At 40.5% G+C, this 26,171-nt stretch overlaps 1 protein-coding gene across 3 annotated transcripts in view; it reads right to left on the bottom strand.

Moving 5' to 3' along the window:
* Positions 1-26,171, bottom strand: part of Pid1 (phosphotyrosine interaction domain containing 1) — a 287,502-nt gene that overhangs the window by 92,784 nt on the left and 168,547 nt on the right. For all 3 annotated transcript variants that reach the window (XM_029477050.1, XM_021159725.2, XM_029476816.1), the window contains exon 2: positions 24,052-24,198. In XM_029477050.1, the coding sequence (XP_029332910.1) occupies positions 24,052-24,186 (135 nt within the window). In that variant the 5' untranslated portion in view covers positions 24,187-24,198. The remainder of the gene's footprint in view (positions 1-24,051; positions 24,199-26,171) is intronic.

Raw genomic sequence — 26,171 nt, forward strand, 5'->3', positions numbered from 1 at the left:
CCATGAGCAAATTGTTCCTAGGGAAAATAAATGGAACTAAAATCTTCTCTTCAAATAATGCGTGGTGACCCACTGTGGCTGTACTGACTAGTTCCCACCTGCCACTGAATCTTAGCCTGTAAGTTACAGGAGCCACATTTCCTTCTAAGTTCTTCATCCTCATACATTTCATTCTGATGCAGTAATTGGAACGGTGCCGCCATCTCTTGGTCCAGACACCAAGAGAGCTCAATGCCAATGCTGCTGCTTTTTTTTTCCTATTTTTTTATTGGATATTTTCTTTATTTACATTTCAAATGTTTTCCCCTTTCCAGGTTTCTCCTCCCCTTCAAAACCCCCTACCCCATCTTGCCTCCCCCTACCTCTATGAGGGTGCTTACCCACCCACCCACCTACTCCTGTCTTCCTACCCTGGCATTCCCCTACACTGGGGTATCGAACACCCTCAGGCCCAAGGGCTGCTCCTCCCACTGACATCCAACAAGGCCATCCTTTGCTACATATGCAGCCAGAGCCATGGGTCCCTCCATGTTTACTCTTTAGTTGGTGGTCCAGTCCCTGGGAGCTCCAGGTGGTCTGCCAGTTGGCACTGTTGCTCCCCCCATGGTACTGCAAACCCCCTCAGCTCCTTCAGTCCCTTCTCCAACTGCTCCATCGGGAACCCCACCCTCAGTCCAATGACAAATACAGAGGGGGATGCTCACAGCCAATGCTGCTTTAAAACCCATTAGTTAATAGTGTCACTGAGCCTCACCCACTGTTTGGGATTCAGGACAGAGCTTTATTCTAGATCCAACTATCTGACATGACACATTACCATCCCTAAAACAACACCCAGATAATTGTGAATGACTTTTCACGCTCTTCTACAAAACCAAAGGCATCCTTCACCTTCCTCAGCCAGAACTCCTAGGCCATCATCTACAGAATACATGCCAGATACATGACATAATGGGATCGCACAGCTGAAAGAAAATGTGTATTTCTATCAGTAGTTACTTTACTTTTAAAAATATAACACAAGTCCAGCATCCCTAATGTTTACTATAGAAGTTGACACTATAGCCTTGGCCAATCCACCCGCCAGTGTCGCACAGACACTGTCACAAGACTAGAAGTGCCCTGAGTGTACAGTGGAGGATGCAGAGCACCCAAGTACCTGAAAAGAAGGCAGCAGAACATTGGTCAAGCTACCAATTCTATGAGAAACCCCGATCTGTGCCTGCTATCATTCATGAAGGGTCTTGCCTTAACCTTCATATGAAACTACTGCAATGGACAAGATACACATATGGTATCCTTTACTCCTGGCTAAACTATCTTAAAATATACACAATACCTAATAGCCAGCTCACAGAGTTAACCTGAACCTCTGTGTTAATATATTTGCAATTAAAAGCAGTGTTTTATTTTAAGGAAGCATATCATTTAAGAAGAAAGCCACATGCAGAGTCCAGACTAGAAGGCTTCAGTGGCTAAAAGGAAATAAACTAAATTCTTAGTGTTCCAGTGGGTCTTCATGTCAGTCTTTGACTCTGCCTCAACACAATCCAGTAGATATGTGGTGTTATGACATGTCCACTCTCACTCTTTTGGGAGGTTTCACTTGGTGAGAAACAGAATCTCTCTCTCTCTCTCTCTCTCTCTCTCTCTCTCTCTCTCTCTCTCTCTCTCTCTCTCCTTTTATTGAAATTGAATTTTTTTCTCGCATGATATATCCTATCCTGATTATGGTTTTTCCTCCCTCTACTCCTTGCAGCTCCTCCTCTCTCTCTGTCCCATCCAGATCCTCCCATTAGTCTCTCATTAGAAAGGAAACAAACTTCTGTGGGAAAATAATAAAATGTAACGTAATGTGACATAATGTATCAAAATGAAACAAAAACTAACACATCAAAACTGAACAAAACATACATGTGGAAAAGAGCCCAAGAAGAGACACAGGACCTTAAAGCCTGAAACATCACTCATTCCCAAACTCAACAATCTGAGAAAAACACTGATCTAGAAGCCATAATATATATAAAAAGGACCTGTAACATAAACAGAGAAAAGACAGTGTGTGTGTGTGTGTGTGTGTGTGTGTGTGTGTGTGTGTGTGTGTGTGTGCTACACACACACACAATTAAAACTAGTAAGATAAAATAAAATTAGGAAGAGCCCTGACATGGCATTATGAGACAAGGAATCTCTAAAGAGTCCACTGAATTCATTTTCTGTTGGCCATCTACTGCTGGGCATGCAGCCTGCCAGTGAAACTTGTAGGAAACTAAATTAATGTTTGGAAGTGGTTAGCAATGGGGGTTGCTTCTTGGTTAGGAATGGGGACATCAAGCCGGGCAGTGATGGCACACACCTTTAATCCCCCAGCACTTGAGAAGCAGAGGCAGGTGGAGTTCAAGGCCAGCCTGGTCTACAGAGTAAGTTCCAGGACAGCCAGGGCTATATAGAAAAACCCTGTCTCAAAATAAAATAAAATAAAATAAAATAAAATAAAATAAAATAAAATAAAATAAAATAAAATAAAATAAAATAAAATAAAATAAAAGGACTGGGGACCTCTACCCACTTCTTTTTTAGCTCTAAGGCCCGTCCAGGCCCTGTGCATGCTGCCTCAGTCTTTGCAGGTTAGTATGTGTTTCCATCATGTTGATTTCGAAGTCCTCTTGCCTGGGTTTCCTTCATCTCCTAAGGCTCTTAAACTCTTTCCATGTCGCCTCTTCAGGATTTACTGAGCCCCGAGGCTAGGAAACTGATGGTGACATTTCTTTTAGGCCTGAGTGTTCCAAGGTCTCTCACTCTTTGCATAATGTCTGGCTGTGGGTCTCTGTATTTGCTCCATCTGCTGCAGGAGGCAGCTTCTCTGATGATGGCTGAGCAAAGCATTGGTCTGTTGAGGATAGCAGAATGTCATTAGGAATCTTTATTTTGCTACATTTTTGTTGTTGTTGTTTTAGAACACTAATGTTTGGTTTTAATCTAAATCCTTGGGCTGTCTAGTCACAGGTTCTTGGTCACTTCAGCTCAGCCAGGTATGGGTTCCATCACCTAGTGTGGGCCTTCAGTCAGATCAGACACTGGTTACTCCCATAGGCTCTGTGACACCATTACACTAGCATTCTTGCAGGCAGGATACCACTGTACACCAAAGGGTTTGTGGCTGGGTCGCTGTTCATGTTTCTCTCTTGGCAGAGTATCTTCCTGTACTGAAGATGCTAGAATGTAAGGGTGAAGGCTCTATGAAGGTACCTGCTGACTTCTCCGTGCTCAGTGAGTTATTTAGGTATCTTCAGCAATGGGGTCTTGCCTTCAGATTGTGGAGAGCAGCCTGTATACTTGGCAAAAGTCTGAGCTGTTTGTGGATTCCCATGGTACTCCTATGTCCAGCAACTCAAATAAATGTAATCTGATCGTGGTACTGGAAGCTTCATTTAGTGACAAGAAATGGTCATTTGGAGCTCTGTCTCCACGATTATTTACAACATTCATTTAGATATCCTTCATACATACATCATTTAGATGAAGGCTATCTAAATGAATATATATATAAGCTTCTAATGTTTTGGGTTTCTATGTAATCCCTCAAATGGTCCTTAGTTTTAGCTATCTCTCCCCATGATTTCTCCCTCATTTCCCTTTCTCCTCCACTCTCCACTTGATCCTCCAGTTCCGAACACACATACACACACACACACACACACACACACACACACACCTATCCTATTCCCTTTTCTAGGAAGATCTTCTGCCCAACCACACCTCAGTTTCTTACTCTATACCTAACCTCTGTGGTTGTACAGATTGTAGCTTGGTCAGCATTGAATTAACAGCTAACATTCACATATAAGTGAATATATACCATATTCATCTTTCCAGAACTGGGTTACCTCATTCAGGATGTTTTTGCAGTCCCATCCATTTACCTTAGAATTTTATGATGATTTCACTTTTTTATCAGCTGAGTAATACTCTATGATGTAAATATACCACATTTTCTGTGCCATTCTTCGATTAAAGGACATCTAGGTTGTTTGGCATTTCTCGGCGTTATGACTGGACCAATGGAGATGGCTGAGAGAGTGCCCAGGAGTGGAATATTCATTAGTGTCTGCTGTTATGTCCCCCTACTAAGTTTTGTTAATTCAGATATTCTCTCTCCACTCTTTATTTAATTTGGATGAGGGTTTGTCGATCTTAGTGATTTTCCCAAAGAACCAACTCTTTGTTTCAGTGAGTCTTCATATCATTTTATTGTTGTTTCTATTTTATTGATTTCAACCCTGAGTTTGATTATTTCTTGCCATCTAGTCCTTTTTTTGAGATTTCTCTTTGTTCTAGAGCTTTAAGGTATGCAGACAAGTTACTAATACAAGATCCTTCCAATGTTTGTATGAAGACATTTAGTGCTACGAACTTGTGTCTTACAACCATCTTCAGTGTGACCCGTAAATTGGGGTATGATGTGAATTCATTTTCATTCAATTCTAGAAAGTCTTTAATTTCTTAATTTCTGTCTTGACCCAGTTTTCAATGAGCAATGTGAACAAAAACTAAATAGAGAAATGCTAGAGCTAACTGGCATTGTAAGTCAAACGAACCTAACAGATATTTACAGAACATCTCACTTAAACACAAAAGAATATGCCTTATTTTCAGAACCTCTTGGAACTCTCAGGATGACCTGTCTATTGGTGACAGTGAGGTATTAAAGTCTCCATTATGAGTGTGTTGAGGATTTAAGTTGTAGTAGTTTTCTTTTATGAACTTGGGTGCCCTTGTGTTTGGTACATAGATGTTAAGAACTTCAATACCCTCTTGGTGGATTTTTCCTTTTATGAATATGTAGTTTCCTTCCCTTTCTCTTCTGATTAGTTTTAGATTGAAGTCTTTTCTGTGAGATATTAAAATGGCCACATGAGCTTCCATTATCTTTTTCAAAACAACTTTTAACCTGAGATCCTGTCTATCCTTGAAGTTAAGGTATGTTTCCTGGATGCAGCAGAAAGATAAATCCCGTTTTCCACTTATTCTTTTTATCATGGAATGTTTTATTTTCTTCATCTATTGTGATTGAATGTTTTACTGGGTATAGTAGTCTAGGTTGGTATCTGTGGTTGCTTAGAGGTCTATGAACATCTGTTCAAGTCCCTCTAGCTTTTAGGGACTCTATTCAGAAGCCAGGTGTTATTCTAATAGGTTTGTATTTATATGTTAGTTGGTCCTTTTCTCCTGCAGCTTTTAATATTCTTTCTTTGCTCTATGTGTTTAGTGTTTTATTATGGGCCAAGAAAACTTTCATTTCTCATCCAGTCTATTTGATATTCTGTATGATTCTTGCACCTTAATAGGCATCTCCTTCTTTAGGTTAGGGACATGTTCTTCTGTAATTTTGTTGAAAACATTTTCTGTTTCTTTCACCTGAGTTTTTTCTCCTTCCTCTATTCCTAACTTTTTTAGAGTTGGTCTTTTCATAGTGTCCCAGATTTCTTGGAAGTATTGTGTCAGGGTCTTTTCAGACTTAAATTTTCTTTGACTGAGGTATTCATTTCTTCTATCATGTCTTTAATACCTGTCTTTAATATCTATCTTCTGTTTCTTATATCCTGTTGGGGAGATGTCCCTCTGCCATTCTTGTTCAACTTCCTAAACGTTTCATTTCCAGATAAAATGAAAACCTCCAGTTTGGGTTTTCTTAATTATTTTATCTTTATTTTCAGATCTTGAACTGTTTTATCCATTTATTTCCACTTTTTGTTTGTGTTTTCATAGACTAGGGATTTATTCATCTCCTCTTTACAAACTGTATCATATTCATAAAGGCTATTTTATTTTTCAAAGCTTGTGCTTCAACTCTGTTGCAACAATGCTTAGGGCTTGCTGTGGTAGGGTTGCTAGGCTCTTGTGGAGAAATGGTGTCCTATCTAGTATTGATTGTGTTTTTACACTAGGGTCTAGACGTCTGGGTTTGGGACGATGGCAATTCTAGTGTTGACATCTGCTCTTGTGTTTGTTGAGTGTTTTGTTCCTGAGATTGTATTCCCTCTCTGGATCTAAGGAGAGTGAAGGTGGCATGTTCCCTGATACAAGATTCTTCTGGAATCCTCATAGGTGTGGACAGTAGAAGTTTCAGCTAAAATGTATCCCTGCTTCTCTGGATGGAATGCCAGAATCTTGCTATGTAGTGCCTGTGGATGCATCAAGTCTTTCCTACAGAAAGAAGGTGTCTGAACTCATCAAGACAAGAGTTTATTTTACAGAAAATATATGCCAAGGGCCCTGAAGAGCCCTTCCTGTGTTGTTCCTAACCTGGCTCTGTGAAGGGTTGAGGCTGGAGGCAAGGCCAAGGTATACAAGGACTTTGACTAACTTGGAAGAATGAGAGAAACAAAATGGGGGACTCAGAGGTAAGCCTGGAATGACCTGGTGCTCTCTCTGCTGGGAACAGCACGCATCCTGTAAACACAGTAATAGGGAAATGCCTTTATGATAATAAATGACACCTCCAGGTTGTTGCAGACATTGCAGGCATAGCAGGTGGTGACAAAGAATTTCTAGCACTATCCCCAAGTGTCACAGAAGCAATTTTTCAAGTGAATGCATAATCCATCAAGGTGGGACACACAGAAAAAATAAATAATAAAACCTCCAGGTTCAATGAGGTCATTAGCTCAGAGGGTAACTTTCCTGGCTCCCACAATGATAAATATCATTTATCCCCACCATTTCCTGAGTCAATGATTTTATAATTCCCAGATTTGGCTTATGAAGATGCCTAATGACTCACAAATGCCAATCTGACTAATGTCTCATTTACAGAACTCAGTATGCACAGGAGCCCAGACATCACTTTGCTTGCCAAATAAATGAATGTAAAATATTTTCAGTAAAAACAAAAAAATGAGCATCTACTACAGGAAAGAAAACCACATCTGTACCCATTGTCACAGCAGCATTTCCTTCTGCTTGCTGGGTCCAGAGGAGCTCAAACACCCAGAGACCTAATAAGAAATACCCTTTTATATTTAAAAAAGCATTTTATGACCTTTTTAGGACCAAGGATTATTCACTGAGACTTTAACATCTGTATCTTCCTCACCACCATATTGGCTTATAGTTCATTGGCTTTTATATTCAACTAAGGGGGTCTGGATCTCCATAGCAACCTTTATGCATTTTTATACGTCTGGTTATGGCAAAAGTTCCAGGTGCTTTATAAATATATATATATATCCAAGTGTGAATTTAAACCTCATTGTTTCCATCACCAATAAAGATATTTTGGAAAAGAAAGGCTCAAATAGCTTAAACTAATTTTAGGGAGGTTTTAATAGTTCAGAGAGGGATTGAGGGCACAGATGGCAAGGACTTTAAATATTTATCTTTGCCCTCTCTCCCAAACTCATAATGAAAAATTTGAAGTTATATAAAGAAAGCACAAAATGAAAGGGAAAGAATAGTCGCATGAAAGAGGCTGCAGCAGAGATTTGGAAGCTACACAAAGCAGCTGAACCTCCACAGAGGAGCCATATCAGCCAAAGCAGGTTGAGTAGACCGAGATACAGCTTCTCCATTTGTATCATGGGTCCTTATTTCTCAAAAGGCTTCTGGATTTAGGAAAGGAGCTCAAGATTTTACTTCAGTTGCTTAAACTACCAAGGAGCCAGAGCCTCCAAACTGGGACAACCATCAGATGGATAAACAGAAGGAAAACTCATATACTATGGCATGTCACCATGATACTTCAAACTACCAAGAGCAAAACAGGAGAGTCAGCGAGCTTGCAGTGTAAGGAATGGAATCGTGGTGCATTGAAGGACACTGAAGTTACCTCACAGATAATGACTCAACTAAACTTGCAGGAATAATTACATGAGAAAGCCAGCAGAAAGACAATGGGTAAGGTTGTTACAGGCTCAAATCTCTACCTACCAAAATAGAGAGCCAGGAGGTATTATGTAACATGAGTGATGGAGAAACCATTTGGAAATATGAAAATAAATATAAGAAGAAACACCCAAAATAACTACGTTTATGGGGGGCAAATAAAAAATATTTTATGATTAGTACTTCACATCACTGGATATTTTTCTCTGTGACTATAACTTGGATAGCATTACAAATGAAGGAATAAAAACAATTGGAAACACAATTCCGAGTGTTCAGGCGGTTACTTCAGCAGTCTGCAGCTATCAATCTAACATGATGCTTTGGTAACATTCACCTTTCCATTAAGCAAATATTGAATTCAAGTAGCCTTAAAATAGCAAGCTGGCATTGCTCACGGTCTTTTCCTCCACACAGAGATACCTCTCGTGCAAACAGTGAATGGGACACTGGGGAAAAGAAACAGTATTGAGAGTGCTCACTCAGAAATGTATAAACAAGAAAATCTTGACAGATTATAGTTGAATAAACTAGAGTTTTGTTTTGAAAGTTGTTAACAACCTTCTGAGAGTCTCTAAAAAGATGTGCAGCACACACTTGCTTTGCTATATGGTGTTTCTGTGTGCTGATTAACATCAGAATTTACCATACAGGAACTACATTTTATCCACAGGATAAATGCAAGAAACACGTAGAATCATTAACAAACTTTCTGAAGAAGTAAGTTCAAGATTCAGATCATAATTAAACTAAAATATTCAAATCCAAGCCAACAAATCTTTTGAAATGAATGGTCCAAACATGAACTCTGGAAGGCTGGGTAACTTCCTACTAAAGGGCTTTTCCCAGGTTTTCCATTGTGAACGTATTTTCCATCTCCATCCTGCTTTCAAAATGATGCTTTAAGACTTTCTGGGAATGGCAGCAAAGCATCAATCCACACCTCTGTGTTAGAACTATGAAGTTGGGTTTTTGGTTTGTTTGGTTTTTTTTTTATTTTGTTTTCTGCAAATGTTTAACATACTTAACATACTTAACAACATTGAAATGCTCATACAACCTAGAATATGAAACCCAAATTCCATATAGATTTTGTTTTAATTTCTTAAAGATTTATTTATTTTTATTTTATATATAAGTGCCTGCGTGTGTGTATGTACACCATATGTGTATCTATGGAGGCCAGAAAAAGCCATTAGATTTCCCTGAAGTTAGAGTTACACATAGTTGTAAGTCACCATATGGATAGGAGAACAAACCAAGGCCCTCAATAAAAGTACTATAGGTTGTTAACCACTACACCATCTTTCTGCATCCTTACCCCATATAGAATTTTAAAGACTCTCTTTTGCAGAAAAGAAATGAAGAATAAAACAAAAACCGTTTCAAGGAACATAATGGCAAGATGCTCTTCCCACAGAATAATCTTCCTTACTTTTCTAGTTTTAAGAGTTTTCTACTTTATATGCCTTAGTGCAGGGGAACGCCAGGGCCAAGAAGTGGGAGTGGGTGGGTAGGGGAGTTGGGGGGAGAGGGTATGGGGGACTTTTGGGATAGCATTTGAAATGTAAATGAAGAAAATAACTAATTAAAAAGAAGAGTTTTCTAAATCCCAATGAAAGAAGTTTCTGAGGCTCAAGAAATGGCAAACAATCTAAACAATGAGCTATATATAAACATTATCTATATGTATTATATGCCATATATATGTATGAATTAGTATATATTAAGCCCTATCCATTCATGGGCTCTGCAGATATAGATCCACTCAACTATTGATCAAAATGTCTTTTAAAAATAACAAACCCCACACATCTGTTCTAGCAATGTCATTATTCCATAGCCAACACAGAAAAGCAACCATCTGGACAATGTTGGCACTGTACGACATATCGTAAGTAATCCAGAGATATTTAAAAGTGTTTAGGAGAACTCTGCATGGATCAGATGAAGATACTATCTGATCTCATACAAGCAAGATATTTACACACCCTGGAATTCTGGAGCCCTCAAGAGATCGGGAGACAATATGATAATACATATTGAGAAACAATCGTGAAACTGCCTGAATCTCTAGAATTCCCCAATTACAAGGTCATCTTTGACCAGCTCAATAATGTCAATCAAAGACATTAGATCCCAAAGCTGTAACCTCTAAATGTTATTTTATAAGGAAGAATTGTTGAGGTTTGGTCTAAGATCTAATTGCCCCAAGACAAGTGAATTCTCATGGATGTCAGCTTTTGTTGTGCAAACCTTTTCCCTTAATTTAAAACTACTGGTGAATAAAGATGCCTACAGCCTATAGGCAGAAAAGAGGTAGGTAGAGCTTTGGTTCCTGGGCCTGGGATCTGAGGCAGAAACCATGAGGAGAGGAAGGAGGAAGAAGGTATCATGAGGTAGGTGTATTGTGAGCTCATGGCCACGAGGGCTGGCTAATTGGAGTAGGTGTGGCAGAAGCAGAACACAGCAAGTGATATCTCAGGGTTATGAACAGAGAAGTAGACAAAATAGCATAGAAAGATTGATATCTGCCCAGCTCTACTGCTTTAAGGCTTATAAGTATAAAGGTTTTCTGTCCTTTTATTGGGGAACTAAATGATCAAAGGTGGGGTAGAAACCCTCAAGTAATATTTACCACAACAGAGAAGGGCATTGCAGATTTTATTAATGACTTAGAGAGAGTTAGTTATCTTGGATTATTCAATGGGCACTAAATACAGCTACAAGCATCCTTCTAAGAGACAAGAGAGGCCGAAGGCATTGAAGGACAAAAGGCAGTGCAGCCATGGAGGCACAGACTGGAGTAATGGGACCACATGCCATGAACATCTGCAACCTCCACAAACAGCAAAGAGTGAAGCATGGATTTTCTCCTGGAGCCTTCAGAGGGAGTATATGGCTCTGGCTCTGCTATCGCCTTAACATCTGCCCAGTGACGCTGGTTTTTGACTTCTAGTTCTCAGAATGTTGAACGAATACACACTTGTGTTGTTTGAAGCCATAAAACAGCCTCCAGAAAACCAGAACAGAATTCTTTCATGTGTACTTGGGTAAGCCTGCAATTATTATGCTGAGCATACCAGCAAGTCTGACACAAGACAAGCCACAAATTAGACAGAAAAGGTCACTTTCCTTGAAACTATGGAAATTCTGATCTGAGCACAAGAAGAGACAAATGTCCAAGTTGCTGGCTTAGAGGAAGCTATTTGTAAAAAACTCTACTTAGGATACAGTTTCTAACATTTAACTTTCCAGACAAAATTCTCACATACAAAGAATGTTTCTCTATCCACTGTTAAAACCAATTTTTAAAGGTATGCTGATTTAATATTCAAAATTGAGAAAAATAAAGGTAAGCAAAAAATAAAATTGTATCACAAGTTTTATCTATATCTTATTACCCAGAGATTACTTTATAACTAATAGTGTATTTTTCTAATAATCTAAACAAAATCTGGAAGTCATTATTTTATTTTTTAAGGAGGGAATAATTTATTTGGACTCCTGGTTCTAGGGTACAATCCATCAGAGCAGGGAAGTCAAGTCAGCAAGAAGACACAGTAGTTCCTCACATTGTGCCCATAACCAAGAGAACCATGAATCTTATTTGATTTCTGCATAGTTTTATAGAAATGATATCTTTGGGGTGGAAAGATGATAACTTAGTAAAATTATTGAATTGCTATCTCTACCTCTACAAACATTGTTCTAAAAAGGTTGGAACCCAGAGGTAGTGATGCATGTCTTTAATCCCAGCACTATAGAAGCAGAGGCAGGGGAATTTCTGTGAGTTCAAAGCCAGCCTCGTCTACAGAGCAAGTTCCAGATGAGACAAGGCTACACAAAGAAACTCTATCTTGAAAAACAAAAAACAAGACAAAACAAAAAAACAAAAACAATGAAAAAGATTATTTTTTAAAGTTGGGCATGGTGGCACATATTTTCCTCTTTCTAGAATACTAACTCCTGTGTCCATGGAAACTGGATCCTTTGCAGCTCCAGAGCAGAACATCTCCACAGAGCCCAAGCATCCAGAATAATTAGAGCTCCCAACATAAAAGCTGCTCTCACGGTAGACATGCAACATGCCCATATAATCAGAACATATTCAAAGGCAACTGGTTAAAATATTAGGACAAAGCCTTCCAAAGTGCACTAGGTTGGGCAGAATTGAGGCCTGGACTTCTAAACCCAACTTGTGTTATCATAAGAAGAACCAGACTAAAAAGAACTAGAGATGAGGGCAAGCAGACATTTGATATCACAGAGCAAGACCTCTAGGGAAGCCCAGGAGTACATCAAAGTTGGCCCTTCTGTTAGAATTTATAGAGGAGAAAACAAATCACTTTAGAAGGTAGTTCGGGTTCACTATTATTTCAGTCCACAGCATCCAAAGTTTCTATTTACCTTTTTTTTTTTCATTAATACCCAGACCATTAAAGAGTTTGAAGTATAAATGAAGAAAGAAACTTAGAAATGAAGATTGGGGTGAGGAGAGAAGAGAATAGATTCAAGGAAGGAAAACGTTAAAGAAATCTACAAGTCCACAGGGAGTAATTGTTTTTAAAAGAGTGGAAACACATCTGTTAGGGTCCATGAGAAAGCTCAGAATGGCTCTTGCGATGCAAACTTGGGGAGCTGGGTTCAATTTCCACAACCATATAAAGTGGAAAGTTAAAGGTGACTTTACAAAATTGTCCTCTTAACTCCCAGTGGCTGCTGACTACAATAATTAATTTTGTTTTAAATTAAAGCTTATCTGCTAAACAAAAGCTTTTAGCTACTGTTGGGGTTTTTTTGCCCCCTTAAATTTAAAGGGGCAAGAAATGAGAGTGTTTATATTGCTTACGATAGAATCTGAGAAAGAAAAAAAAATACAGATTAGTTGTGCCCCACTCTGATTTAGAAGAACATTAAAAATAAGGGGCAGAGACTAAGTCTGCTCTGGGCATCTCAGCTTGTGACAGTTACTTCCACTGTTAACGCCACCAGATTGAGTCATGTCTAGGAGGTTAGTAAAGCACACCTCTGGGTGTGTCTACGATGATATTTCTGGGAAATTTTAGATGAAGGAGATCTGATGGAGTGGATGGATCCATCCCCTGATGAACTTATACTGTGACAGCAGAATTCAGGGGATGAGAGGGTGTGGGTCTATGAAGGAGGAAGAAGATCACCAGGAGCACATCCCATATGATGCACCAGCTCCTTCTTTATTTCTTCTTTCCAGTTCCTGTTGTCCCAGCACAGAGTTCAGCTGTCAAGAGTTCTAGGCACTTGCACAAGACTAAGCAGTCACAGGCATGAGCCTAAGCCATCATGAAAGAAATAAACCTTTCCTTTGCCTAAGTTGCTGGTGACACAAAAGTGACTAATATGTTATTCTTTGTTCTATTTGAATTCTGTCTTGATATTCAAAGAAGCTTATTTTGAAAAGGAAAATCTATGTAAATTAGAAATCACTGGATTCATGTATGTGAATGGGAGGTAATGGGTAAAAAAAAAAAATAGCTTTTGTTTAAAATGAGAAAAAAAAAAAACATGCCAGAGCATGACTATCCTAATTAAATACACACCCGGTCACATAAACACAAAAACTCAAGTGTAGGAAACAGATGCATGTGGTGCTGATTTTAAGTGTGTTTAAGTCCAAGTTGGGAGCTTTTCTCACAAGTTTAGTTGCTGGATTTCACTTCTTGGACTGGCCATTTTATGTAATTAACTACTACGTGATAGGGCCAGTAAAACCTCCAGCGCAGAAATGTCTCTGTTCAGTCCCATGAAACTATAAATCAACCACATTGTGCTGGCTAGTTTTATGTCAAGTTGTCCCAAGCTAAAATCATTTGAGAAAAGGGAATTCAAAGTAAGAAAGTGCCTTTGGGGAGATGGGGTTCTAGGCAAGTCTGTAGGGCATTTTTTTAAATAGTGATTGATGCAGGAGGGCCCCGTTCACTGTGGCCAGTGCTAGTCCTGGTTGGGTGGTCCTGGATGGTCTAAGAAAGCGGGCTGAGCAAGCCAATAAAGCAACACCCCTCCATGGCCTCTGCTTCAGCCCCTGCCTCCAGATCTCTGCCCTGCTTGAGTTCCTGCCCTGACTTCCCTCCGTGGTAGGCTACTATCTGGAAGTGTAAGATAAAATAAGCCCTTTCCTCACCAAGTTGTTTTAGGCCATGGTGCTTTATCCCAGCCATAGAAAGCCTAAGACACGCATCCTTCCAGAATGCTAAGGGGGTACTGCCATTCCAACTTGAATTCAAAGAACCTCAAGAAAAGCGACATACAATCTTCAGAGAGAAGACAGAGTCACATCCTGAATGGGAAGTAGGCAAGTGAGAAGGAAAGAAAACAGGGAGAACGTCATCTGCTTCCTCATTTATGTTCAGTGCTCAAAGCAGGGAGCATGGCCCAGAAGAGCATCCATCGCTCAGGATCTCCAGCTGCACTGAGAAGGTGTAGGATGACGTCTGAGTAAAACCAGACTTGAGGCAGATGAACTCAGCTCCAAACAGGGTTTCTTTCCTTTTTTTTATTAGATATTTTCTTTATTTACATTTCAAATGTAATCCCCTTACCTAGTTTCCCCTCTGAAAACCCCCTATCGCTTCCCCTCTCCCCCTGCTCCCCAACCCACCCACTCCCATTCCTAGTCCTGGCATTCCCCTATTCTGGGGCATAGAGCCTTCACAGGACCTAGGGCCTCTCCTCCCATTGATGACCAACTAGGCCATCCTCTGCTACATATATAGCTAGAGCTACTAGTTCCACAATGTGTTTTCTTTGATTGGTGGTATAGTTCCAAGGAGCTCTGGTGGTACTGGTTAGTTCATATTGATGTTCCTCCTATGGGGCTTCAGTCCCCTTCAGCTCCCTGGGTATTTCTCTGGCTCCTTTATTGGGAACCTTGTGCTCTGTCCAATAGATGACTGTGAGCATCCACTTCTGTATTTGCCAGGTACTGGCAGAGCCTCGCAGGAGACAGCTATATCAGGCTCCTGTCACCAGGATCTTGTTGGCATCTGCCTAGTGTCTGGGTTTGGTGATTGTTTATGGGGTGGATCCCCAAGTGGGGCAGTCTCTGGATGGTCATTCCTTCAGGCTCTGCTTCAAACTTTGTCTCTGTAACTCCTTCCATGGGTATTTTGTTCCCCATTCTAAGAAGGAACAAAGTATCCACACTTTGGTCTTCCTTCTTCTTGAGTTTCACGTATTTTGCAAATTTTATCTTGGGTATTCTAAGTTTCTGGGCTAATATCCATTTATCAGTGAGTGCATATCATGTCCAAACAGGGTTTCTATAACACTAACTGCCTGTCACCTGCCTTCCTGCACCTTGACCTTCAGTTCTAGCACTGAGACGCTCCCTCAGGTCATGCTTCTTCTTCAGTTGATACAAATCCTTGTACTCCAAAATGATCGCCAATGATGGGCTTTAAAAATGCTTTAAATAAGAGACACACAATGTAGGACATGCTACAATCCCCTGCCAACATACTGCTGATGTGTTGGTTCAAACTTGTGAGTGTCATGAAATGTCAGAGGAGCTCTATGGAATGGCTTTAAAAAGCATCCACACAGATATACAGGAACTCACAGGGCATGCTAAGCTTATGTATGCACGTGTGTATGTGTGTGTGTGTGTGTGTGTGTGTGTGTGTATGCATGCACACACATGTGTGTGAGCTGACCTAGTACATTTTATGTTACAATATAATATTTCATATTATATATAATAATGTATTTTATAATCAAGTATATCGCCTTTACTGTAGGCCATCCCTTTGCTTTAGAAAACTGAATTTGAGAACCTGAATTACTGACGTGCTTTGAGTAGAGCCAGATGATATTTAGTTCAATGCCATCTTGCTTTCTGGTTTTTGTAAGAAAAGACAAAATTCTATACCAATTAAATAAGATAAGTTCCCGTTCCCGAGCTTTGCACCCTTAGATAAGCATGGCCATCAGATAAGACACTCGCTCTATTTGCTTTTCTTCCTATGTCTTTGGGCTCTTACTTTGCACAGCCCAAGAAAAAAGAGCACTTTAGAGAAACAACCTAAACAATGGGAAAAACAATGTTTCAAAACGTGTATCTTACAAAGGGTTGATATACAGATTATCAATATATAAATAATAAATAATAATATAAGTACACTTATATATTATATAAATGTGTTACATATATGAATTATATATAAATTATGTAATTACACATTATTATAAAAACATATAATTATATAAATTATATAACTATATTATATAAATAAATATATGCAATGCAATTAACAAAGAAATTCCAAATAAACCAAATTTAAAATGGAGGATATGAATAAATGTTTCTCCATGGAGAAAGTAACACAGTAAACACATTCATAATATCTAGCCAACTTCATAGGCATCTGAGATATGTAAGCAAAAGCTGCAATCAGATAAGCCCTCACCCCTGCAAGAATGGTTTGGAATAAAAACAAAAGATGCTGGCAAGGATGTGGAAGAAAGACAACTCTCTCTATACTGTGAACAGAAATGTCAAACAGTAAATGGAGAACCAAATGGAGGGTCCTCAAGAAACAAAAAGCACACTTGCCAAATGGGGCAGCTACCCCATATTTGGATACTCCATGCAAAGGAAATTATATCAACAGCTTAACAAGAGATTTGCATACTCATATTGTTGTTACAATAGTCCCAATAACAACTAAGAGAAGTGATTGTCTTAGTAAGGGTTCCCATTGACAGGAAGAGACATCGTGACCAAGGCAACTCTTATAAAGAAAAACATTTAATTGGTGCTGGCTTACAGTTTCAGAAGCTCAGTCCATTATCACCATGATGATAGCATACCAGTATACAGGCTAGCATGGTGCTGGAGACAGAGCTGAGAGTTCTACATCTTGACCCATAGGCAGTAGAAGACTGAGTCCCACAGTGGGTGGAGCGTGAGTGTAAGAAACCTCAAAGCCAGCCCCCACAGTGACGCACTTCCTCCAACAAGACCACACTCACACCAACAAGGCCACACCTCCTAAATAATGCCACTCCCCATGGGTCAAGCATTCAAACACATGAGTCTATGAGGCCCATATCCATTCAAACCACCACAGGGATCAACCCAAATGCCCAAACGTGGATAAACTGGTAAAATAAACATGGCAGATAAAGAAAGCAGGAGGTTTTTCAGTCATAAAATCAGGAAATGTTATCTTCTGAAGCAAAATGCATATAACTGGGGGATGTTAAATTAAGAAAAATAAGCCGGAATCAGAAAAACCTAGCTTATGTTCTCAATTGTTATGGTTTAGTTGTTAATTTTTCCTGTGTGGTGTGTGTATGTAGCACTAGTGTCTGGTGAATTACTGCTTACTGGGTATGTGCACACATGTGTTTGTGCAGGTACACGTGTGTACACATACATATGGAGGGCAGAGGTTAATAGCAAGTGTCTTTCCTCATTTGAGACAGGGTCTCTCACTGAACCTGAAGCTTAACAATTCAGGCAGACATAAGAGTCATGGTTGGTGGGCTTCCAGAATCCATTTTTCTCTGTAGCTTTACCCAGACAGTGATGGGGATGCCAAGCAAATACAACCATGGCCAGCCTTTTACCTGGGTGCTGAGTACCCAAATTCAGGTCTTTGTACTTGCTCAGCGTGCACTTTACCAACTGAGATACCCACCCAGCCCTGCGGTTAAGATTTTAAATAACACCCAGTGATCATGTTTTCAGGGGTGGTCCTCCGCTGAGGTCATCATCAGGAAATGGTAAAGAGAGGTAAGCTAGCTGGGCGGGCGTGGTGGTGCACTCCTTTAATCCCAGCACTCAAGAGGCAGAGGCAGGAGGATTTCTGAGTTCCAGGACAGCCAGGGCTATACAGAGAAACCCTGTCTTGAAAAACCAAAAAGAGAGGGGCGGGAGGTAAGCTACAGTAGTGGAAAGTGGGGAGAAGAGGGTGTGCATGATGCTCTTGGTGAAGACTGGAGACTTGGCTCCTTTTCTCTTCCTCCTTCTCCTTCTCTCCTCCCACCTCTCATTCCACCATGCTTTCCCTACCATGGTGTTCAGCTTTTCCTCAATCCCAAAGCTACAGGACCACTGAGCAACTAGAGTCTGAATCCATGAACCAAAATCATTCGTTCCTCCGTCCACATTGTCGATATCAAATATTTGGTCACAGCTATGGAAAGCCATGGATCTTATGTGATTGCTGAACGAACTCCATGCACAGTAGTGACCTCCAGAGGGTGGGGGGTGGGGGGTGAAATGAGAGCACGGAAGGTTGGAAAGCAGTTGCCCAGACAGAAGTGATAAAGTCTTGGTGTTCAGCGAAGAGTGGGATGATTATAGTTCACACTAACTGTTAAAGACTTTATAAATAAATATTAGAGAGGACTTAAAGGCTCTAAACACACAGTAAAAATCAAAACTTTAAAGCATTAACATGATATGGCCAACACATATCATATATAACCATTGAAATCTATGTAGCACTGCATACTTTTGAGCAACTCTTATGCTAAAACTTCTTACACTTATGTGGATGGAAATGTTAAATACTATGATTTAATCACTGCACATAATACCCAATGAATTTTTATAACTGAAATTATAACTCGTTAAAAATAGAAATTTGGGGAAAGTATCCATAATAGATGCTCACCCTGGCCCTAACTCCTAAACAGCACAGAAACTTAGGCATGTATAGAAGCAGTGACTTGAAATTTGATGATACAAATTGTCAATGTTTCAAAGAAAAAGACCTATGGAGGGATGTACTCTGATTGTGAAGTACCAGAATCCATTGCTACACCGACCGGGATGGAGGTGGATTCTGTCGGTTCTTCACTGGGTGCCAGAGACAGGATAAGAAATGACTTCTTGTCTCAACTATCTCATCTGTGATGCTGGGGTGCACATGTCCCTAACCCGCTGAGTTGTCAGGAGCATGAACTCATTTTACACTAGGAAATACACAAAGATGTAGCAAACACACGAAATGTGTTAATGAACAGGTGCTAGCCAGGATCACAATTCCTGTATTAGTCTTTTTATCATTGATCGTCATCATCATCATCATAGTTACCATAACAATATAATCACTCTTTTATTCTTATTTTCTGAACTGTGGAGTGTAGACCTGTGAATCTGTGAAAAGTAGGACAGCGCCCCCTGGAGGATAAGACACACATATATCCAGAAAACGGGTGTGCTGAGACTCCAGAGCCACTCCCCATTAGATGTCATGACTTGCTTTGTGGAATCCCATTCAGACCATAAAGCACCAGTCGGTCAGCACTGACATTTATATTACCCCTTTCACACACCCCTCTGTGAGTAAAGTTCTCAGGCACCAAACCACCCACCTTTAGGTAAATTTTATGGTAGATTTTTAGAGTACTGGTTCCTACTCTCAGTCACTAACATTTAGTGTTTGAATAGAAGTTCCTGGGAACTTCAGGCTCCATATCCCCCACAGCTAGGAATCTCAACTAGAGTCACCCTGATAGATTCGCTGGAACCCCACCCCCCTTCCAGGTCAATTGTATCCCTTTCCCTTAACTGGACTACCAGGTTAGGCCTCAGTGGGAGAGGATGCACTTAGGGCACTTGGGCCTATGGTGACTGTATGTCCCAGGGTGGGGTGGTAATGGGGGGGGGGTGCTTTCCATTCTCTGAGGAAAAGGGCAGGGAGTAGTGGGGGAGGAACTTGTAAGGGTGGGACTTGGAGGAGATGAGGGAGGGGACTTCGACTGAGACGTTAGACAGATTAATAATTAATTAATCAATAGAAAAAAAGTTCCTGCAGAAAAACTCAGGGATTCTGATACAGGCAAAAGTCTTTAGAAGTCCCTGTGATTGGGTTCGTGAAATGGCTCAGCAGATAACGATACCTGGTGCCAAGGCAGACATAACCTGGATTTGATCCTCAGGACCCATGTGGTAGAAGGAGAGAACCGACTCCCAGGAAGCTGTGCTTTGATTTCTACATGCTAGCCGTTGCACACACATGTGCGGTACACACTCCAAATTAGCTAGTTAATTGTCATCCCACAGTGGGAATCCCTTTGACAAAAAAAAAAATAAAAAATAAAAAGGATTGTGGTCAATTTGCTTGAGCAGCCCTCCTGTTCCCTGTGCTTTGTACACCTCATTTCCTAAGCCCCTTCCTCCATGACTCCCATCTACCTACGGTGAACTTTCACTGTTCAATGAATGTTTGCTAAGAAGGTGAAGTCACCCAGAATCCCATCATTCAAGAGAGAGGAGTGACAAGCTGTCACCACTGCTGAAAAATCACATGTTCAAAGCAGCAGTTCCAGTGAGAGTCCTATGGGGGTGCACTGGGCTATCTGGGAAAAAAAAAACTACCCCAAAGAAAAAGAAAGCAGCAGCAATAGAGGAGGGACAAAGCTGCAGCTGCCCCAGACATGAATAGCCTGGCAGAGCAATCTCTCCAGGACCCACTGAGAATACAGATCAGAGGCAAGCAAGCTATCTGAGATGAGCGAGGGTCTCCGTGATGCTGACCTTAAACCATTTCCCAACTCCCTCCCCTTTGATTCTCCCAGCTTCTCTCTCTTCCCAAATTAAAACTTATGCAAGTACATCTTAAGAGTCATTAGGAAGAGAAAAAGAAGAAAAAGCAGTTCTGTGTAAAGATGGAGGGTCCCAAATGCTGGCCCTGCAGCTGGGTCACAGCTACATTATGCTCATTATTCCTGGGACTCAGGAGTCGGGAGGAGAGTTCCTTCTGCAGCTGGCATCTTGTGAGCTGAGTTACTCACTGGCAAGAAGCAGAGAGGAAACACTAGACTTTGTTCTTGAAGATGACTCTTGGGGAAGCAGGGAGGGGGTTGGGGATTTTTAAACAGAAATGTCAGAATTTCCAAGATCTAACCTTTCAAAAATAAACAAAGGAATATGACTTTGAAAACAAACACGGTATTGTCCTTGAAAAAAAAAAAGACAATTTCAGTATTTTGCAGTTAAAATTTAGGGGTATTAAATCAATATCACACAGCTGGAGAATCACATGTTGAGGGCTTTCTTACTTAAATAGAATGGTCTGATAAAACAAAATGCTCAGAGACTTGAAGCACTGCCGACCCTGAACTCTAGCTCTAAGAGTGCCATTATCCATGCCTTGAATCTCATCTAAGGATGCAGAGTTCACATGGTTCTTTGATGGTCTAATAGGTTATTTTTCACTTTGGCTACAGATGAAACTCTTCCCTGGGTTCAGCTAAAATTACAGGTGCCCCCCCCCCTTTGTCCAGCTGGTCACATATACTGACACCTGCACAATGATCCCCTGTAATATCCTTACCTGAATTCCTCTTCTTCCCAATTTCCTTATTAAAAAATCAATTACGAGTATTCGTGTGGGGGCATTGCATGTGTGAGAAGCTCAGGACACCAGGAGAGGGTGCTGGATCCCCTAGGGCATTCTTTTTAACCTTCCTCCTGCTGCGATCCTTTAATACAGTTCCTCGTGTTGTGGTGATCCCAACAATGCTAAAATCATTTCAGTTACTACTTCATTTCTGTAATTTTCTACTGGCATGCATTATAATGTAAGTATTTGATATTCTACCCCTATAAAAGGATCATTGACCTCTAAAGGGGTGATGACACCACCCGGGTTGAGAACCTCTGCCATACACTAGAGTTACCGGTGGTGGTTCACCTGACAGTAGTATTAGAACCCTAACTCTGGTCTTTGCAAAAGCAATATGTTCTCTTTAACCACTGAGCCAGCTCCCCAGCTCCCCAATATCCTTTTAGAAATAAAATAAATTAATGCAACATAAGGGCAGTACATGTAGATGGAAGAAAAGATAAATACTGAACTCTATAACCTTTCTAGAAAAAAATAAATGTTATCAATTTTACTCCTTTATTCACCTAAAAAAGTCCCCCACCCCCCTTCCCTCCTTCCATTTTTCCCCCTCCCATCTCTCTCCGTTGCCCATCCCTCCTGTCACCACTCTCTGTGAATCACACACACAAACACACACACACATACACACACCATCATGTGTGGATGAGGCTGGGATGACCTGTTTTGATTTAGTCTGCTTTGTTTTGTTTTGTTTTGTTTTGTTTTGTTTTGTTTTGTTTTGTTTTTGAGACAGGGTCTCACTATGTACTTCTGGGTGTCCTAGAACTCACGATGCAAACCAGGCTGGCACTGTAAAAGCATGGGCCATGACTTTTCACTCTGTAATTTTTTTTTAATTTTTAAACATAATCTGCATGTTTCATCAAGCTAAGTCATCCTCCTTACACTGGTCCCTACTTTATCTCACTTCAGGATACCATCTTCTCTAATAGTGACTGAATTCAAAATGGCATGAGTACATCTGCTAAAGGATGTACGTAAGCTTTGATTTCCAGTCACTTTCCCAAATGTCATCAGTATTTCTCTAGCACCTTGGTTCTTTACCAGAATAGTTACACATGGTAGACCCAAGACCACTTCACACAGTCTCTCCATCCAGTCAACTATACTCAGATGGTGGACCCAAGGCCACATCATAATTCTCTCCCAACAGTCATCTATTCCCTTTTACAAATGGAATCTCAACTTACTTGCTTATATCCTCATTATAATTAGAGAAAAATCTAAACTCCTATAAACCTAAACTCCTTGGTATGACCATCAGACTCTGCTTAGCCTGAGTCCACCATTCAAACCTTCCTCAACCTTCCACGCACACTGGCCCATCTCTTTCCCTTCAAAGGCACAGCAAGCATACATGGACATCAGAGACCCAACATTCCTAGTTTTCTCTGTCAGAAGGTGCTTCCAGAAGGGCTTTACAAATTGGCTCTCACCAGCTAATGGCTGCGTACATGTGTTTTCTTCTCCTTTGACTCACAACTAGCAGTTAAAAATCCCACAAAGATGTTGTGGGTCTTGTCCACACTCTGCCCCAGAGCCTGGCAGATGCTGAGCATGCAGTAACTATGTGTGGAATGAATGGGTGTGTGAGAGGGTTTGTGCAGATTACTGTCACCCCAGATGGCTGCAGGTTCCAACCTGACCACAGCTATGTAAGACCTGCTTCCCCAACAAGAAATAAGGACAGGGGTGGCTCTTAAAGGTTTTCAAAAAAAGATCATAAGCAAATGTGCATTTTCCTTACCCCTCATTATATGTTCTCCACTCTAAACAAGCTCCTGATGGCGAACCCATATAAAGCAGGTTTTCTTCATTATCTCTAAACTTATTTCTATATTCACTAATGCAACCAAAAAATACAAAATAAAAAAAGGATGTGAGGAAAAAAATCCAAAAGCTTACCAAATTTGAACATTTTGTCTCTAGTTTTGTTTCCATGTCAGCATTATAGTTGGCATGAATGAAAAAAGATGATTTTGGTTTTGTTTGCTTGTTTGTTTGGTTGGGTTTTTTTGGGGGGTGGTTTTTACAGATACAAGAATATTAGTATAAGTTTTGAGGGAAAAAATAACCCACAAAGGGACTTGGAAGGTTCAAGTATTGGAGAAGTATTTTGGTTTGGTTTCATTTGGGGTTGGGAATTTTCATTCTTTAAGACATGTTTTATTCAGATTGCAAATACAAAAGGGGGAGCCACCAGGAGAGATAAAACTCCCTCTGGAGAAAGGAGAGATGGCTTAACACTTAAGAGCTCTTGCTGCATTTGCAGAAGACTGGATTTTCGATGCTAGCACACACATCCAGCAGCTCATAACTGCCTGAAACGGCAGCTTTATGGGATCTATGGATGCTGTCTTACAGACTCCATGAGCATCTGCATGTATATACATACACACACACACATACACAAACACACATGCACACACACATGCATGCACATGTAAACTAAATCTTCAAAAAGAAAATTTCTCTCTGAAATTCAAAGTTCCATATAGCCACTCAAAAAACAGTAAGAACGCTATTTTATTCACACATACTAAAACTCGCATTGTTGGTGAATGTCCTCCAAATGATGAAAAATAATCTATTACTGGGAGAAAAAAATTAGGATGTGAGTTCAAACTAACATCACTCCATAAGTCTGTTAGTCATGTGATATTTGTACTCTTAAAACAGGAGTACCACTGAAGAACAAGACCATTATGTCAGACATGCTTTTGTCTGGCCTACCAAGAGAAGTTGAAGGACTCCTGTACTGTACCTTGCAGCCACTATGAGTCCTTGCCTTCATCAGGGGTGTGGTGGTGCATAGCTCAATGGCTTCCGGCTCATGGAAGAGGACTGCTGGTATAGGTTCCTTTTTCAGTGTTAGGACATTCAACTTAGACTTCAGCATGGTCTGGAAGTGCTAAAGACAGAGAAATCAAACAAAAGAGTTAAATCACCGGGAGGTGCACCTTGATTCAACTGCACATCAAACCCAGTAGCAAATGCTTTGTCTTAATAATTCTGTTGTAGTAAGTGAGGCTGAGAAATATTATTCAATGGCGTGGACAACATCCTATGAATACCGGACTAACATGAAGCTATGGGGAACAGTCAGTCCCCAGCAGAGGCATAAAGATACAAGTTCACGGGGAGCACCGTTTCACCCAAGACTTTATCATCTGAGAAGCTTTTCCAAGGTGTCATGTGTATAGACTCTTAGAGACATGATCAGTGTAGATTCGGCATCACCAGGAAGGATATCAGGAAAGGATAATAAGCAGGCTCAATGGCAGAAAGCCCATAAGACTTCTGCTCCCCGCCTTGCCCAGCTACCTCCAGAACTAGCTATAGGATCTTGAGAAATCTTCTACTTAGTAGGCTATTTTTCTCCATTGTCCCTAACCAAAATTTTAAGGACATATCTTTTGTAATAGGCAGCCCAATGCATCGGTTTTGAAAAATGTTCCAAATAAGGTTCGGTTTAAACATTACTATCCGTATGTTCTGGTTTCCCTTCTGTTGCTGTGACAAAATGCTCTGGCCAAAAACAATCTGGGGAGGAGAAAGTTTGTTTCAGCTTACACTTCCAGGTAACATTTTGTCACTGAGGAAAGTCAAGACAGGAACTCAGAACAGGAATCTGGAGGCAATAACCATGAAGGGATGCTGCTGACTGGCTCACTTACAGGCTCGTCTCAAGTTCAGCTACCTAGGGAAGGTATGCCCTAGAGAAGAAAGGTTCTTCCACATCAATCATTAATCATGAGTTGCCAGGCAGTAGTGGTGTATGCCTTTAATCCCAGTACTTGGGAAGCAGAGGCAGGCAGATTTCTGAGTTCAAGGCCAGCCTGGTCTACAGAGTGAGTTCCAGGACAGTCAGGGCTACACAGAGAAACCCTGTATCGAAAAACAAAAACAAAAACAAACAAGCAAACCAATCATGAGTATTTCTCACAGACATGGCCACAGGCCAATATGGTTGAGGTAATTCTTCAATTGGAGTTTCCTCTTCCCAGGTAACTGTAGACCCTGTCAAGTTGGTCATAAAAACTAACCAGGACATAATGCCACCCAGTCTGTGGTTTTATCCTCATTTAGATGATTATAACAGCATCCAAACTATTTTTTTCACTCCAGAATTCTCCTTAGAGAAATCATCACCACACAGAAGCCAAAGGGGTTCTTCTAAACTCCAGCTATGGTAAAGTACCCATGCCTTTACTAAAACTAAAATATGCCAAAACTTTACTATCCTCATCTGTTCATAGAAAAATACAAAACCCTTAATTTAGCTGTCAAAGATATTCATAATTCAGAGGCCTGCTGTCTGTCTGGTTTTATCTCTCGACCTCATGTTTCTGATCATGAATCCAGTCACAGTGGCCTCTTTAGTGTTTGAGAATACACCAAAGACACATGTGACCTGGAACTGCTGAGCATGCTGCTCTGCCCAACATATCTGGAAGTGTGACTCCCTGACTTTCATAAAAGCCTTTGTCACATATGCCTAACTTCATGAGCATGCAACCTGTACAATCACACAGAGCCCCATTCTCAAGGGAGCCACAGCCTCGTGGGACTTCTTGGATTAGTATTATTGTTACAAAATTTTAATATCTGTATCATTGGATATATCTTTTGCAAGTGTGCCTGACATAGTCATTCAGGAGACAGTCACAGCATGGACCTCCTCAATCCTTGCTTTCCACTTGTGTCAGTGATGCCCCATGATGGAGAATTCTGATGGGATCAGATACCTAGAACGCATCAAGAGTCAAGATGAGTATGAGGCAAGAAGTTAAGGCTATGACTGGGGAATTGAGGATACAGATAGCCCAACAAGTCACCCTTAGGACCCAGAATTTTCTTCAGATGCCAAGTCAGCTGTGTTCT

Source organism: Mus caroli, chromosome 1, assembly GCF_900094665.2.
Source record: "Mus caroli chromosome 1, CAROLI_EIJ_v1.1, whole genome shotgun sequence".
NCBI classification, from domain to species: Eukaryota; Metazoa; Chordata; class Mammalia; order Rodentia; family Muridae; genus Mus; species Mus caroli.